At 37.7% G+C, this 16400-nt stretch overlaps 3 protein-coding genes across 3 annotated transcripts; 2 read left to right on the forward strand and 1 right to left on the reverse strand.

The window, feature by feature from the left end:
- The first annotated feature begins 1134 nt into the window (after positions 1-1134).
- On the forward strand, positions 1135-8898 carry Ets21C (Ets at 21C). Its single transcript, XM_068285463.1, has 3 exons — positions 1135-1819; positions 3910-4150; positions 8178-8898. The coding sequence occupies exons 1-3, from the start codon at positions 1210-1212 to the stop codon at positions 8602-8604; spliced, it is 1278 nt and encodes a 425-aa protein (XP_068141564.1). The 5' UTR covers positions 1135-1209; the 3' UTR covers positions 8605-8898.
- Positions 8807-11605, reverse strand: nAChRbeta3 (nicotinic Acetylcholine Receptor beta3). The gene is made up of 4 exons (XM_068285461.1): positions 11429-11605; positions 11140-11366; positions 9441-10089; positions 8807-9374 (listed from the first exon to the last, which is right to left on the reverse strand). Exons 1-4 carry the CDS (start codon positions 11532-11534, stop codon positions 8968-8970), a joined length of 1389 nt encoding a protein of 462 aa, XP_068141562.1. The 5' UTR covers positions 11535-11605; the 3' UTR covers positions 8807-8967.
- Positions 11606-12295: 690 nt separating this feature from the next.
- On the forward strand, positions 12296-15307 carry LOC137573543 (uncharacterized). The gene is made up of 3 exons (XM_068285490.1): positions 12296-14011; positions 14073-15019; positions 15081-15307. Exons 1-3 carry the CDS (start codon positions 12433-12435, stop codon positions 15132-15134), a joined length of 2580 nt encoding a protein of 859 aa, XP_068141591.1. The 5' UTR covers positions 12296-12432; the 3' UTR covers positions 15135-15307.
- The last annotated feature ends 1093 nt before the right edge of the window (positions 15308-16400 follow it).

Consider the following 16400-nt stretch of genomic DNA (forward strand, 5'->3'; position numbering starts at 1 on the left):
CATTTTCATGAATGAATTTTACAATGAACACACACAGAGGAGGGTATCAAAGTACTACTAAGTGTGGGTAAGAAGAAGAGAAACAGAGAAAGCTCTATGTTTACACGCGTCACTTTGAAAGTAAATATAGAATAATCAACCCAAAGACTGATACTATATCTGGCAAAGCGGCGCCAAAGCGCTTGCTTTGAATGAATCACTTACATACGCCAAAATGAAATCATGAACGGATTCGCGGAATTAATAGCTGAATTCAAATAATTTTCAAATTGTTTGTCTTCTCATCCCACTCGGCCATACGATCCACCTCATCGCTTTTATACTATGTAATTGGACTTGTGAATGTCCAAAATAAAATGTAAAAAAAGAAATACGCGAGACAAATCTACGACTTCCACTACAAACGACTACTCATATGAATTTTCCAAGAACACAATGACGAAGCAGAAAGCTTATAGTGCGATCAGCAGTCGTGGGAGAGAGCGTAAAGATGAATGAAACGACCTTACTGCCCCTTCGCACCCCGCCTGGAGGGCATAGGGATTGTTGGGCTGCCGGTTCCTGGGGAACTCCATTCAATTTTGTTTGCATGTTGTTTTTTTATGACTCATTCGCACAGGTTTTTGAAGACGTCATGCTTTTGCTTGCAATTTCGCTCAGAGAGCAGTTCGCGTCCAGAGTACGAAAGAGTCGCGATAAGACTAATGGCAAAAGCTCTCGTGTACCCAATAGCGAATCTAACCGTTGAACCGGTTATTTGCACCGACCGACTCCACGGCTTCGGCAAATTGAGCATGGGGCATAAAAGCTTTGGACAGACAATTTCGTCATAACATTTTGTAGTCCCCCTTTTAGATTGGTTAGCTGGGATCATTAATTCGTCATACGCCAAACAGAACGGACTGATCTCCAAGTGCTACTACGTCCAATAATAATTTCAAAAACCAGTATAATAAAAGGGTTTCAGAAAGAAAAATTTTCCAATCAATTGCAAAAAGATTTCCACAACACGTGACAGTGGAAAAAGTGATTTTTGTATAAACGGATCAAATTGAAAAGTGCAATGACATCGTCAAGTGAATCACGGAATGGAACATGGGCAGCTATCGGTTAAATCGAAAGCCATATGGAAAGCCCAAAAGCTGCAAGTGATATCCTTTTAACATCAAAGTGTTTGTTTGTTTGTGTTGTTAGTGTTTGTGCCTCCTCATGGTAGATTTAATGGCCATTTTGGAATATCATAACCAAAGTGTAGATCAAACTTTATATAAAACAAAAGTAATGCAACAAGATGCTCCCACACCAACCAATACAAAAGCTAAAGAACTGGAAACGAAGGCGACGGCGACGGCGCCGGCAACCGTGACCAGGACAATGAATAAGCGCCGAAAGTGCCGAAGAAAAAGAAGTAGCAGCACCAGCAGCAGTTCGTCCAGTGATTCCAGTTCTAGTGAAACTACAAAAGATTCCTCTAGTGAGGAAAATTCAAATGCCAATGCCGACACATCGTCCACTTTAAGTGACAGAGACGAGGAGTCCACCCCTGCACCCTTATTACCTGTGGATCCTCATGCCTGGTCTACTGAGGATATAGCCCAATGGGTCAAGTGGTTAACAAACAAATGTGAAATTGATCCAGAGCCGGATATACAACGTTTTCCCAAAACTGGTGCGGATCTATGTGAATTGAGTCGTGCGGACTTCTGGGTCTGTGCTGGATCCCGGCGTGGTGGAATTTTGTTGGCAAAACATTTTGCCTATAGCCTGTATCAGGCGACTGGACGCGAAACCAGTCCCATGCTCAATGAGAATGAGCCAAGTGAGTTGAACTAATCTAAGGAAACATAAATCAGAGATAGATATTAAGTGAGAGAAAGAAAGAGATTGAACTGTTTGGTAATTGAGGGCACGTAGTCCCAAAGGAGCGCTTGTGCCGGACCCTTGAGTGTGTGTCCTCTGTGTGTATGTGTGTGAGGGAATCCTTTGTGGTCATGCCTTCAATTGAATCCTTTTCTTCGATGTCGGGTGGGGTAAAATAATGGCAACTGATTAAGATGGTGAAAATGTGATAGCAAAGTTAGTTATGTGCCTTTATGGACTGAGAACGTTTGCTTCGTCGGTCTTTAATAATTACCTTAAATCGTCGAGAGTGCATGAGAAACTTTTCAACTGTTAGCGTTTATGAAGTGCCCGAAGGGAAAATCTCTCTCCTCCAAAAGTGATGAACTTAATAATAAACGATGTAAATATGATAATTTCTCACAGGATGTGGCATCTAATAATAAAATCAAAATAATCCCCTACTCACAGCTACGAGAAGGCAGCGCGAAAGTAACTAAAATAAAGTAAACTTTGTGTCATTGTGCGGGAGTGACACTGCCAGTGAGAGGAATCAGTGGAAGCAGCAACAACAACAGCTCCGTGGGTGGTCCATGGGCTTCAGGAAAATATTCATTCGTCGCATCCTTCCTGTTTTCGGAGCAAGTCGGTTTCGAAGCTAAAGTCAAAGTTTCCTTCCATGATTTGGGTTTTCGTCGATTTAATTGATTTGTTTTTTATGCCAACAAGGATTACATGACGTCGTGCAATGTCTGATCCACTGACAGTCCAGCTACTTTGCCGCCCCCCGCCCCCTTGCGCTCCACCACCGCCTCTCTTCTCACAATAAAGGTATTTGCGGGGGTTAAGTGCCTGCACGTGGCCTCTGACTTTTTGCGTTTACCACCAACTGCGCAGGTGAACCGAGCAGAGGGGAGCCTTGACGCTTCGTTCGGGATGATATTTATTCTACTTTTTGCTTGATAAAGCAAAATCCTGGCTAGCCATTTCAGTTACCCAAAGGCATCCAAGCTGAAACGCTACGCTAAGAAAACCGCGGAAAACTTAACTCGTCTACTTGTAACCGGAAAATCGTTTAATAAGTTCAAGACCCAAGACTGAAGTGAACAAAAGTAAATTTTAAATAAAATTAATATCAATTTAATGGAAACATAAAAGAGAAAATCGCGGTGAAGAAAAGTTTCCATCTTTACACTTGATGTAGATAATTCCCCGGTTAAAGTGAGAATTTTGACTCTTGAACTCTATTCGGTGGTAAAGTTCACAGTTCGAAAACAAGAAAATGATGTGCTCCCAATTGAACAAAATTTAAAACACAAGTGAAAATTTAAAAAATAAACTTTTGAAATTCATGGTTTTGATAAAAGTGCATTAGGTCCTTTGTGATTGAGATAGCGAAAAAATCGAGTACCGAATCAAAAATACCCACCAAGAATGAGTGTCAGCGTGGATGTGGGTGTCATGTGGCGCCTTTCGGAGGACTTCAATCGCCGCTTTGGTTTCCGTATGCAGCCAACGGGTGCTGCACCACCAGCCCCGCCGACGGTAGCGCCACATGCCCACCACACTTATACAGCGGCCCACCATTACCATCACGGCCATGGACTACATCACAGTCATGGACTCCACCATGGTCATGGGGCAGCCACAGCTCCGCACAATTCACAATTGATCTTCAATGGTAAGAGTTAGCAGGAAACGGCGAGTCAAATCATATCAATGGCATTTCCGGTGCCAAAATACAATTTCGAGATCTACATTCAAACGGCAGGGGGAAAGAGTCTCTAGTCTCTCTGGGCATCTAACTCGCTCTCGCAGTGTCAGTCTCTAGTGAGTCACACACCTTATGGTTTAATGTGCTTCTCGTGACATCAAAAGGCGGTTTTTCCCCGTGTCAGGTACAGGATTTATGCCGAAAAGCAAATTCCATTCATGCTGATGGCCAGGCCAGAAAGACGGGTTTTCAGCCATTATTTTGTGTGTGTGTCTCTCTCTCTCTCTCTCTCGCTTGTTCTCTTTATCTGTTGTATATGTATCTTTTGGCTTATTTGTCTCTCGTTTCGTTTCCAGATCCCTATCAACTTTTAAACGCTGCCTCGCACCGATTGGTTGCGCAGGGCTCCGGCGGGCAAATACAATTGTGGCAATTTCTGTTGGAGCTGCTCGCTGATTCGTCGAATTCAACTTGCATTAGCTGGGAGGGCCAATCGGGTGAATTTCGCCTCATTGACCCAGACGAGGTGGCAAAACGTTGGGGTGAACGCAAAGCAAAACCCAACATGAACTACGATAAATTGAGCAGAGCCTTACGGTAAGTAAAATCCCTATTTAAGGGGTACATACAGAGGCGTAGTATGATTTGAGAAATTTGCAAGCATTTGTTTAACTCCACATAAAAAATAGTGAATTACAAGTAGATTAGTATAGGTAGATCTAAGTTTGTTTTTGAATCTTGTCGCTTAATATACAAATCAATTGTTTTTAATATCTGAATAGGAATTAGGATAGCAGAAATCTTTAGCAATATTCATTCATTCATTCATTTATTCACTAATGTTGATCTATACATTTAATTTGTGAAAGTAATATTCTGAGGGTTAAGAGCTCAGGCTTAAGTAACGATAACACATATATTATGAATTAGTTTGCAAGAAAATTTGATTAGAAAACCCCTTGAATATACATGGGAAACTCTGCTAGGATATTTACATATACGAGGGTTTTGTTGAATACAAACATCTATTATCAAATTTATTGTAGAGACGTTCGAGTCTACTTGTTCAATATTAAATTTAAAGACCCCATGTAGATGGTGTTTTAGTAAAAACTACTAATATTTTTACTGCTTTACAAACAATATTAAAAATCTGAAAAATAAGTTTATTATGTTTTATTAAAAGTGATCAATACATACATATAAGAAAGCAATTCGAACCATATGAGAACTATAAATGTTTCTGCTCAGCACAAGTCTAGGACCTTCAAAGCTACAGTGCTGATATTTCGCATATCTTTATCGGATTCAACCCGATCACAAAACTATAACATATGCATGCATACATCCACATTTCTGTGCATAGTTTATAAAGGGAAGTTCAAAATAACAGTTTAGCGGAAAACTTTATGGCCTCATGCAATCAAACTGGGCATTTATAAGAGAACCAAATGCACAAAGTGGCAAAATTTCAAAATTTATAAAAGTTTATTTTAAAACTCTGAAAATACATAGTAGAGAGCGGCATGAATAAGGGAAAAATATGTAAATATGTAACTGAATGACAACTACACAATGAAATGAATGAATAAATATAAATGTAATAAAAGGCAATGAATTGAGTATCAAACCATTGAAATGTACTTAGGCACTCGAATAAATAAGGCCATCTAATCATCTACCTTTCAATATTACTTCACTAGCTGGAAAAAATGAATCTCTATAGAGGTTTTGAAATACTAAATACTTAAATCTGAATTTTGAATCGAATTTATCGAATCATAGCAGCTCATTGACTTACATTCTAACTTATTCAATTCGTTTTGTTTCGTTTGAATGTTGTCCGTTTTAGTTCTACATCGGTACACTCACTCACTTCAAGTAGATTTCCAAAGTCATTCAATTCATTCATTTCGTTTTGAATATTGTTAACTCAAATTGATTTTTGTATCATTCTAACACATAGATAGGGAAAATGATGTATATTTTTGTTATAGATGAACTTTATAGACAGAAAGTACTTCTAATATCAAAAAAAGGTTTAGTTGCTTTTGAAAAAATTACAAAAATGCATAACTAGGGCTGGCTATAATTTAAAACTCTTAAACTTGTGGCCTAACAAGATATTTTTGAATATCTAAAAAAGGGATTTTCTTTTAATTTCTACTAATTTAAACAAAATTAAGATGTAAACTTCAACGTTTCAAGTTCTCGTGAAATTTCTTGTAAAGAATGAATTAAAATAAGACTAACATGTATAGAAAATTTTTAACTTTTTTTTAAATACCTAAAAATATGTACATAAAAATAGCCCAACCCGATAATGGTTTCTTGGAATTCTTCGTAAAATTTGATTTTGGTGGGAGATTTCCGGACTGTATACATATGTATGAAAATGTATACAGTATATTTGATACAAACAAGCATATGGACCACTTTACTCCGGTTAAGTTTTAAAGCCGGCTTTTGCTAGAATCTTTATTTTGACACTAACAAGTAAAAAAATACCCTTCCTTCTGTTGTTTTTTCAAACAAATGAGGTTCCATGGAATCCAAACCCAGTTAACCCGGACGTGAACATTGGATTTTTATGAATTATGAAAAAAACCCTCTTAGGCGGACGTGAATAATTGAGGTATTCCCTGGGAAATGGTTTTCCTATTGTCGTCATGTCCGCTATATTTTAATATTTGATTTAAGCAAATTGAAGAATAAAGTAAAGTCAATTTACATTACTTACTCAAAGTGGTAGATGGAAAACAACTTACTTTTTTTAACGGACTTCTGTCGGATCGTGATGAAATATTTATAGTATTTGTTCTTAACCAAACCAAAAATGACACTCTAACCCTTTGCTTTGGAAATTTGTCGCTAAATACCAGTGACGGATTAAGCCAGCCAACAATAAAAAAAAAACAAATATTAGTTTTCGAGGTGTCGATGCATAATAGAAGATCACTTTCCAATGGGTCAAAACTTGTTAATGGTTTCTTCAAATTATTTTAATTTGTTTCAAACTATGTTTGGTCCAATTCTTAACTTTAATCGAATCGCAATTTATTATAATTCAAAATGTTACGGAACTTGATAAATTAGAGCTTAATAAAATTAAGATTTATTCGAATACTCAAATATCCTTTGTTGTTTCCCATTTAAAATTTTATTGAAAAGCATTCAAAGGAAGTACTTCGAAAATCCTTTAAAGTTTAGAGTAAGAACTAAACAATTTTTTATTTTTTTAAGTCTGAACCATTTGAAGAATGTTGTAAGAGGTAAATCGGAGGACAACTGACAACAAATAGGCCTTCATTGAGCCCTCGCAGATGCTCTGCAATGGATCGAAATATATATTTGTACATATGTACATATATGGAATGATCTTTTTTCAAATTTTATCAGTTCTGTTTTTCTGTTGTAAGGGGAAATGTTGTCCAATTTCGTGGTAGGAAAAAAAAACGGTCAGACCAGATTGGCGAACACAAATTAAATTTTTGGATCTAGGGTTCATTTACTATTGTAACTATTTACTTTGTTAATACATATGTACTCATTTAGACCTGATTTTCTTCAATTTTCTATTCAACTGTTCAGTCAAACATTGAAAAGATGAATTTCATTCATTTCTTTTCATTCTCGCTTTAATCATTTGATTCATTACACAGGCCGACATGATTTTTGCTGACGTTAACTTGAGAGGTGTTCCTAACTAATTCGGGTACGCTGATTCTGGCTGCATACTTGGTTTTTGTCCATCACGTCCAGATTTTGTGAAATCTGGAGATCTGGGGTTGGAAAATAGGCACCCAAAAGTATACTATAGAAAGTTTAAACAAAAATTTAACAGATTTTAAAATATTCTGTATAAGAAAATTAGTTCTTGTTTGCACATAAAACTAAAAAACAATATGTTACACGCAGCAGAGTTCTATAATTCTTTAAAATTAAAAAGCAGACAATACTTGGAATCCCTATAGCATACTTTTTGGTTGAAATTTTACTCATTATAGAACTATATCCAGAGTGTAAGATATTATCCATTATAACAAAGAAATAACTCTTTGATATTTTGTAAATTTCTGTTAAACCAAGCCTAATATATTAATAGGATAAAATAATAATGTTTTTAGTACAATATTATGCCTATATCATGGAATAATATATTGCAAATGAGGTCATTTCGAATAATTTAAACACAGACTTTTCGAAATCCTGACGTGATGGAGAAAAACAAAGTACAGGGCCGTGATCAGCACCCCCCCAATTACTATAGGAGACCTATTGAACTTCAAACACTTTTTCATGACCTCAAAAATGTCGGCCTGTGTTATTCAATGCCTCAAATGACGATTAAATTACGAATGTCATGCCCTTTACAATGTTTATTCCAGTCAGACATGGGTAGAAAGAATAGGATTTTCTGCCAATTGAAAAAAATAAATAAAAGGAGTAAATAAAAATAAGTTTACCTAGTGGAAAAGTAAGCTATGTAATAGCTTCATCCTTGTCAATTTAGTTAAAGTCCACAAATTTACAGATACTTTGTGTATAAATACTTAAAAACCTACATGATAGTTCAAACTAAAATTGCTAACCTGTCTATTTTGTAAAACATTTTTAATTTCAGGTATTACTACGATAAGAATATTATGACGAAGGTCCATGGCAAGCGATATGCCTACAAATTTGATTTCCATGGCCTGATGGCCGCTTGCCAGGCTCAGGCTCAGGGCTGTGATCCAACCAATACCTTACCACTTAGTTCCTATAGTCATCATGCACATTCGCATTCTCATCCACATTCGCATGCCGCGTATGCAGCGGCTGCCTATCTTCCGCATCCAACTACAAGTAGTTCGAGTCTTGGATTTCCATCGCCCACAATGACAGTGGCATCGTCGTCGTCGCTCCCCTCACCCTCAAACGGTGGTGGCAATCCTTCAGGATCTTCATCAACATCCACAGCATTTGCCAATGGTCCAGGATACAATGGAGCAGAACAACAGGCGCAGCAGCAACAGCATCGGACACCCACTAATGATGCATTTAATTGAAATACTTGTTGGGTTCCACCCAACTAGAAAGCAACCCCAATTTGTTCACCGGACCACCCATTGCGCATACTCCTGTCCGAGAGAGAGAAAACCCATCCGGGTTGCCCATAAAAAGGCCATTGGGCATAATTCTTTGGGTTAATTGGGGTTCAGACACATACGTACATAGTTCAGTGATAATCACAGAGCAATATGAAAGGAATTTGTTACATCATCTGTTATAAACTTTATATTCCATTTACATCTCCATCTCCATTACCATCATCATCTTCATTATCAAGATCATTAAGTAATTTTTAAGCAAATACAAAAAACAAATTATTCCAACAAAATTAAAACTCTTTTGTTTTGTGTTCGTCTTCTCTAGACGGCACAAACTATTGCCAACACAGTGAATATTAGACTGAAGATTAAAAAGCTAATCCGATCCAAGGCTGTGGCCAGTAGCACCCAATCGAATTGTATGGCTTGGGAAGAGGGAATCTCAATGGGATTGACATACAATGGATCGGCATCTGCGTAGTCATTGGAGCTACTCTCGTAGATATGCTCCTCCATCTCCCGTTTACCTTTTTCATTGGACTTATTGCTCTGTTCACCCTCGAAAGTGAAATGGGAGAGCAGCAGACAAGTGCCCAAGGGGCCATCAAGGACTTTCTTGAGGAACTCGGGTATCCGACGTTTATGCTGAGTTGTTGCCAAATACAGGACTAGAACCTCAATGATGGTCGACCAACTGACAAGCAATAGACTAGAGCTATAGAAGATTACTGCAAAATGGAAATACAAAGATTAGATTATACGGGATGAGTGTACAAAACTGTACAAAAACTTACCCACAAGCGGGGTATTCTCGGCTAGAATCGGCAATAATTGGGCAAAGTACATAAGGAATGCCGCAATCAGAATGATGAGAAGGCCATTCACCATTATCTTTTCGCCACCCAGTTTAGGAGGTAACCAAAAGGCGGCCAGGGTCAGTATCACAATGCATGAGGCTGGCGTATAAATGATCGCCGTATACATAGACGAACGACGTTGTACGGTAAAGCTATATTCGATGTAATGGTAATAGTCCTCAGTCACATATTTCGCCTGGCCAGTAACAACTTCCCATTCGGTCGATGGCACTAGGGCCTCTGCATAGGCCGAGGATTGATCTAACTTGGTAAAGTCCGCCTGGATCTTGTTGTTTCGCGACCAGGAACCGATCTTTAGTTTGCAATGTTGCTGATCGTAGGGCCAATCTCGCATATTCAGATTGCAATAGGCCGTATAAATAGCTGGCGGTATCCAAATAAATTTGCCATTACTCATCAATATCACTTGGCTATCCTGCAGACTACTGGTTCCATCACCCTCATCATAGCCAGCGGCATTAAACAGAGTGATCTGTGGCTTCCAGATCTCATGGCTTTGCAATTGGATGTAAGTGATGTTATCAAATTCACTGGCATTCCAAGTGAAAAGTTCGTCCATCCAATCCTGGAAAACAAGGAATACTTATGAGTTCTTTAAATACATCTCTTCATATCATCATCTTCATTTTTCATTAAAATCGGATACAAATTTTTATCTGGGCTATGTCAGATATATCAACTCAAATTTATATACGTATATTCCCCTATGTAATGATTCCGGGTTTTGCCTCAATGTTCCAGCAACAAAGGCAACTTCAATGTTCATATTGCGCATATAAAATTAACTTCATTATATACATATTTCCGATTAAGGATTTCTAATAAATTGTAAGCTGAATTAAAAAAAAAACACTCGATAAGCATGCAATGAATCATTCTACAATATATCTCAGTCGAATTAATTTTATAATATGTATATATTAGAACTGACTCCGGAATACCCTGCACCCAAACTACTTTCTTAGGAACAAAGTCATAAAAAATTACTTAAATAGAAGTACTTAGTACTGACATCAATCGGAAACAATTTTCAGAAAAGTTTATTCGCTCATAAATCGGCTTTTGGTATATCTACTACATGCAATCTCCAATATATATATATATTAATACGGAACGACAGGCAAAAAGGTGTAAGACAAGCAGAGGACACGGTTGGATTAACTCAACTGTTGAAGATGAGAACATTTGTACTTGGTAAGGACAGGTAATGTTTGCAAGAGTGTCTAGGCCTCCTCCCTATAAACATATATGTAGATCTCAAACACCACAAGAGCTAGATATCAACCATTTTTCCTGTGATTCGCTTGAAACTTTTTCAATATTTCTATAAGGTACCTGTTGTCTATGTCTACAGAATCGGAATTTTATGGAAATTGAAAGATTAGACAAGTATGAGTTGGCCTTTGGCGGTACCAAATTGCCTTGCCCCTTGTAAGAGCGAACAAGATGCAGTACTTTAATTTGGTTTATCAGTCTAAAATGGTTCCTTCACTTGGTGTATGGAATAACGAATTCGACTTTTCGAACACACAGGTTACTGTCATCCGCATAATTGAGGTTCTTGAAATTTGGTTTTATGGTTGACTATAAACAAAAATCGTTTTGACACACTTACAATATTCAGCCAGCAATGCATTATGAACTTGCCATTTAACTCATCGACATCAAAATAGTGGGCTGTCATGCCCAGATTAATGTTTGAGCCCTTTCCCCCCACCATGGGCGGTACCATCTTATCATAATGAATAAAAAGGTCAGCATGCAAACGATCCAAGCTGCTGACATTACTGATATTTGTTGCAGAATCCTTGGCGGGATCAATTGCATCGTTTTCAGCAGCGGCTAAAACAGGCAAACGTAATTTTAATGACGTTTTTGGATTAGACAAAAGACCCTTTACTTACAATAAGTGCCTGGTACACAATTAAACATGCAAAAGAGTATAAATATTTCCAATCGCAGTCGAGATTGACGCCAACCGGATGTCAGTGGCAACGTTTTTATCTGCATTGTTTTTTATTGTTTATTTTTTGTCTTTTGAAGTAACAATATGTATAAAAAAAATATTTAATGCGATCTCATCAAACTCTCAAACACAACTGAGACCTCTGAAAGCGATGTCATTTGACATGACTGGGGTTTTGCTTTATGGTGGTTTTATGATAACAGATTTATCGCTAATATTCTTCTCTTTCGCCCAGTTAAAGTGAGTTACTCTCTGTGCATAATAATTTTTATTTGACAACTTTCGGTATAGAAATGTGAGAAAATATTTACATACATATATAGCCGAAATACCTTAAAACAGTTTAAAAAAATTTTAGTGCTAAATGGGACACAATGAATATTGAAGCAACAAAAAGCAGCATCGTTACTGGTTTTAAAAGGTTTCTAAATTATATATTTGTTATTCGAAGTTAAGCTGTAATCATTTTTATTTCCACGATGCAGCGCATGCACTTGGCCGTTAAATGGATTAAAAAAGAAATAAACTTTAATCAATTATAATTTAAAAATAGTTGAATTTAAACATATTTTAAAACTTTTGATTGGTTAAATAAAATAAAAATATTTTAAAATATGTTTAAAGCGCGAAACTCTCTCAAAAGTATGCAACATCAAACAATTTGAGTTTGAAATTCTATGCTAACATTTTTCAAATTTGAGCTGTTAACTAACAGAAGACGCGCATGTGTCTAAACTGTTATCGATTTTTCTTATCGGTTCTATGTTAATCGGACTTCACCCCTGTGAATATACTGTCAACATCAATTTCTTTTCAGGTCTGGCAATACCAAACAAGCAACGCTAATAATTCGAGAAAAAATTGTGAAAAATATAATACTGTTTGTACTTATAATTGAAAAAAAAAAAAAACGCAACTTTCAAAAACGCATATAAAAAACTAATGGATTTTAGAAACAGTAACATGGATGCCTTTGGCAATGGCCAACGTCGCGGTGGAATTGGTGGTAACGGTGGCGGTGGCGGAAGCGGCTTTAACTCGGCATTTTACAGCAACAACAACATGGGAAACTTTAATAATGGAGGAAGTGGAAAAAACAGCATCTTAGGCAGTTTACGGGATCGCATGCCGTTGCCTACTGGGAACAACAACCCCAATTACAATTCTCATTCCAACAACTATAATGAAAATATGAGTCGTGATTCATTAATGATTAGGAACCGCAGTCCACCTATGGCTATGCCTTCTATTAACCGAAATTCAAACTTCAATGATAATCGAAACTATGGGAATAGAAATCAAGATGTGTTCTTCTCTAGAAACCGAAGTCCTTCGCCATCACCTTACAAACCCGGCGGCAACATGTCGAATGATTATACCGGGAACCGATCTAATGATCGAGAATTGGGTTACCGCGACAATGTTGGTAACATGGGCAATTTCGGCCAGCAGCAAATGCAGCGTGATCGCTACGGCCAGAATAATAATTATAACAGTTCCAACAGTTTGAACCCAAATCAAGGAGGCCAGCAGCGTCAGCCCTTGATGAATTCTGATGACATATTTGCGGCCAAACGTCGCCTTTTAGAACAGAACATGATAGACTCAGGACGCTCCTTTAATAACTGGAATAATAGCGGAAACTTCGGCAATCCATCGCAGTCCTTACCTCAGTCAAATTATGGAAATCAAAATCCAAATTTTAACTTGCAAAATTTTGAGGAAAATTTTGGAGGTGGTCGCGGTGGACGATCAGTCAATATAAATTCTCAGCATGATGAAGTTATTTTTAACCAAGGCGGAGGCAACTTTGGCAATGATGGATTCCAGAGAAATAATGTGTACCGTGAAAATGAAAGTCACATGGGTCGTAATAACAGTGGAAATGTTGGCCAATCATTTGGCCATCCTGACCGCAATCCGTCTAACAATTGGCAGCAACCCGCGATGGGAAATTCTAATATACAAAGATCGAATATAAATTCCAATCAAAACTCTGGCTCAGATACGTGGCGTGCCAGTCAAAGGGATTATAATGCCAATCGGAATTCAAATCAAAATCCAAATAGGGCAGCCGCGTTCAATAAACCGCCCGCACCATTAAATAATAATAGAAATAATCAGCAGGCAGCTAATGTACGTGGTGGATCAGGAGCAACTAATGTACGAGCTCAAACCATTCCAACGGGAAATAGAAACACAAATGTGAAGCCACAAACCGAAACTAAAAAAACTGGGCCAGCTATTAAGAGAGCAGTTCCTGCTCGTCCTGGTGCATCTCGGCCGGGTGGAGGTCGTCCTGCTGTAGCTCGTCCTGCTGTCGCTCGTCCTGCTGTAGCTCGTCCTGTTGGTGCTGCCAACGTAGGTCGCCCTGCCGTTCGATCTGGTGCAGCTCGTCTTAACGTGGCACGACCTGGTGTAGGGCGTCCAGTTGTTATTCGTGGACGTGTTGCTCGTCCTGTTCCTTCTAACAATAGGGGCAAAAGAGCATCAAACCAGACAAAAATTGTTGCAGCGAAGGGTAAGTTTACTTCAATTATGGGAGATTGTAGAATAGATAATTTAAATAATCTGAATTACAGGCCAAAAGCCAGCATCTGCTAACAAAACCAATGCCACCAGCAGCAGTAGCCCCACCACCTCTGCCCCTAGAAGCAAAGCAGAAAAGAGGAAGCGTCAATATGCCCGCAAGCGTGGTTTTAGGCTTGGAGGCGTCAAATTGACTTATATTAACAACAAGAACCAAAAATTGCCCCAACCGGAAGACGAATCCTATGCTTTGGCATTTTTCGAGGAGAAGCCCATCTACACTATCAACGTAAAGAACGAGGACGATGAAGTGACTGCCGCTCTGGTATTCGATGATGAAGATCAAAAGGCTACCAAAGGCGATTCGAAACGACCCTCGCGTACTATGGGCAAACGGGCTCGCAAGCAATTGCGAACGGAGTGGACAACGCTCCACGATTCTAAAGATTATAAAAACTGGAAGAATTGGTGGACCGACTTTAAGCGTTATGGAGCCGAAATCCATAAGGAGTTGGTGAAACTAGGTTGTTTAAATCTAGAGCATTGCTTTTTGCCATATATACCGAACTCTGTCAATTTAAGCACCGAGCAAGTCGTGCATGGTGTCATTAAATCGGTACAATTCGCTTTGGGCGATATGCCCGGAATGCCCTACGACACCATGAAGTCGATCGTCACACTGATGAATGCCACATTTTTGGAGAATCTTAAGTCGGAAACGGACCTAGAGGCTCTTCAGGACACTATACGTAGTGTTCCGAATGACCAGTGGCTTTTTAAAATGCGAAGCATGGTCTTCTTATGGGTGAAATATAATGAAATTCTAAATAATGTGAAGGCAGTAGATGAAGAGAAACCGAAACCTGAAGATAAAGACGCTGAAGCCAAGACTACAACCACTAATGAGGAGGGAATCGCCAGCATAAAATGGATGGCCAAACAGGCCTTTCAGAATCCATGCTTCCATTGGTTGGCAATGTTGGCCTTTAGCGAGCTAGAAGTAAGTCATGATACCCCAAATTGTTTACTGAAATCTTATTAATTTCTTAACGTTTTTTCAGACTATCAGTGAATTTGCTTGGTCGGATCATGAAAAGGAATTCCCTACGATCTAAGGCGATCGTATTTTATTTGAATTGTATAAAAATCTTTACGGATACAAATTGTTAGTTCTAATCTAATACCTTTGATGAGCAAGTACATTGCCGAATAACTAACATTTGTATTACTTTACATATAATTTTGATTGTAAACTCAACAGAATAAAGAAGTCTTAAATTAGACAGAATATTACATTTTACCTTTTGGATAAAAAAATAGCTGTCATAATCTATAAACATAAAGTGGAAGAACAAATTTATTAATGTCTTATGTATAAAAGGACAAGGAAGTTATAAATAATGGAAAGTATAAGTTTATGAATATAAATGAACACGAAGTGTGGAGTTAAGATAGTACTTTAGATTACATGATAGAGACAAGTGAATAGCTCTTGAACTTAAAGGGAGCATTATTTTGCCAATTAGTAAGTTTTCCTTTGGTTCTCAAATAATCAGTGAATAATTCTTTAAAAGGCAAAGTTACATTCCCAGATCCTCCCATGAACGAGTTTTGTTCTTTTTTTTTAAATAATAGCTTGGTATCAAATAATTGGTTTTATTTAATTAGTGGATTCCTTTTAAGTCGTTTTTTGAAATCTGAAAATATGGTCGATGCTTTTTGATCAACTAGCTCATTTCGCTTTATGTTTGAGTCCTTAAATCCAGAAGTTATAATAGTAGTTTGCTAGGAATAAAGATAATTTCATATTCGACGCAGAGTTGTTGGACTATTCGGATAGCTTGTCGAGGACTGCAAAAAAACATATGGAGAAATTGCTGTTTGGAACAGAGTCTTGAGTATTATCTTTGTTTAGTTGAGTTAGATACGCTGTCAACCAGTTGCGGAAATCGGCTGTGGGTTTTTGTCCAAGAGATACTCCAATGTTGGCATTTATAAGTGGCAAATTTTGTAAACAAACCCAATAACCAATTTTTGGGAATACTCTATGAGTGCTTTGGACCCTAACCCTGAAATGTCACTTCCTGACCCATCTCTTCGGGTCTCTATTTAGTTAAGTTAGATTTTAGATTAGTGTGGGTCTAATAAGTAATGTTACAGGGAAACTACCCACTACAAACCTAACTACAAATATACATATGTATGTGAAAACTGGAAAAGCCCATTCGAACTAGGATCTTAGTTATACAATAAAAAAGCCATAAAATTTTTCATGTTCCAAACTCTTTCTGTGTCTCAATGCATCTTATCACCCTGTCCCTTTTATCCACTTTTCAAGTAATTTGAACAAATATGTAAAAATAAAAATATAATTTTGTTTA

This window comes from Drosophila tropicalis, unplaced genomic scaffold, assembly GCF_018151085.1.
Source record: "Drosophila tropicalis isolate 14030-0801.00 unplaced genomic scaffold, ASM1815108v1 contig_413, whole genome shotgun sequence".
Lineage (NCBI taxonomy): Eukaryota > Metazoa > Arthropoda > Insecta > Diptera > Drosophilidae > Drosophila > Drosophila tropicalis.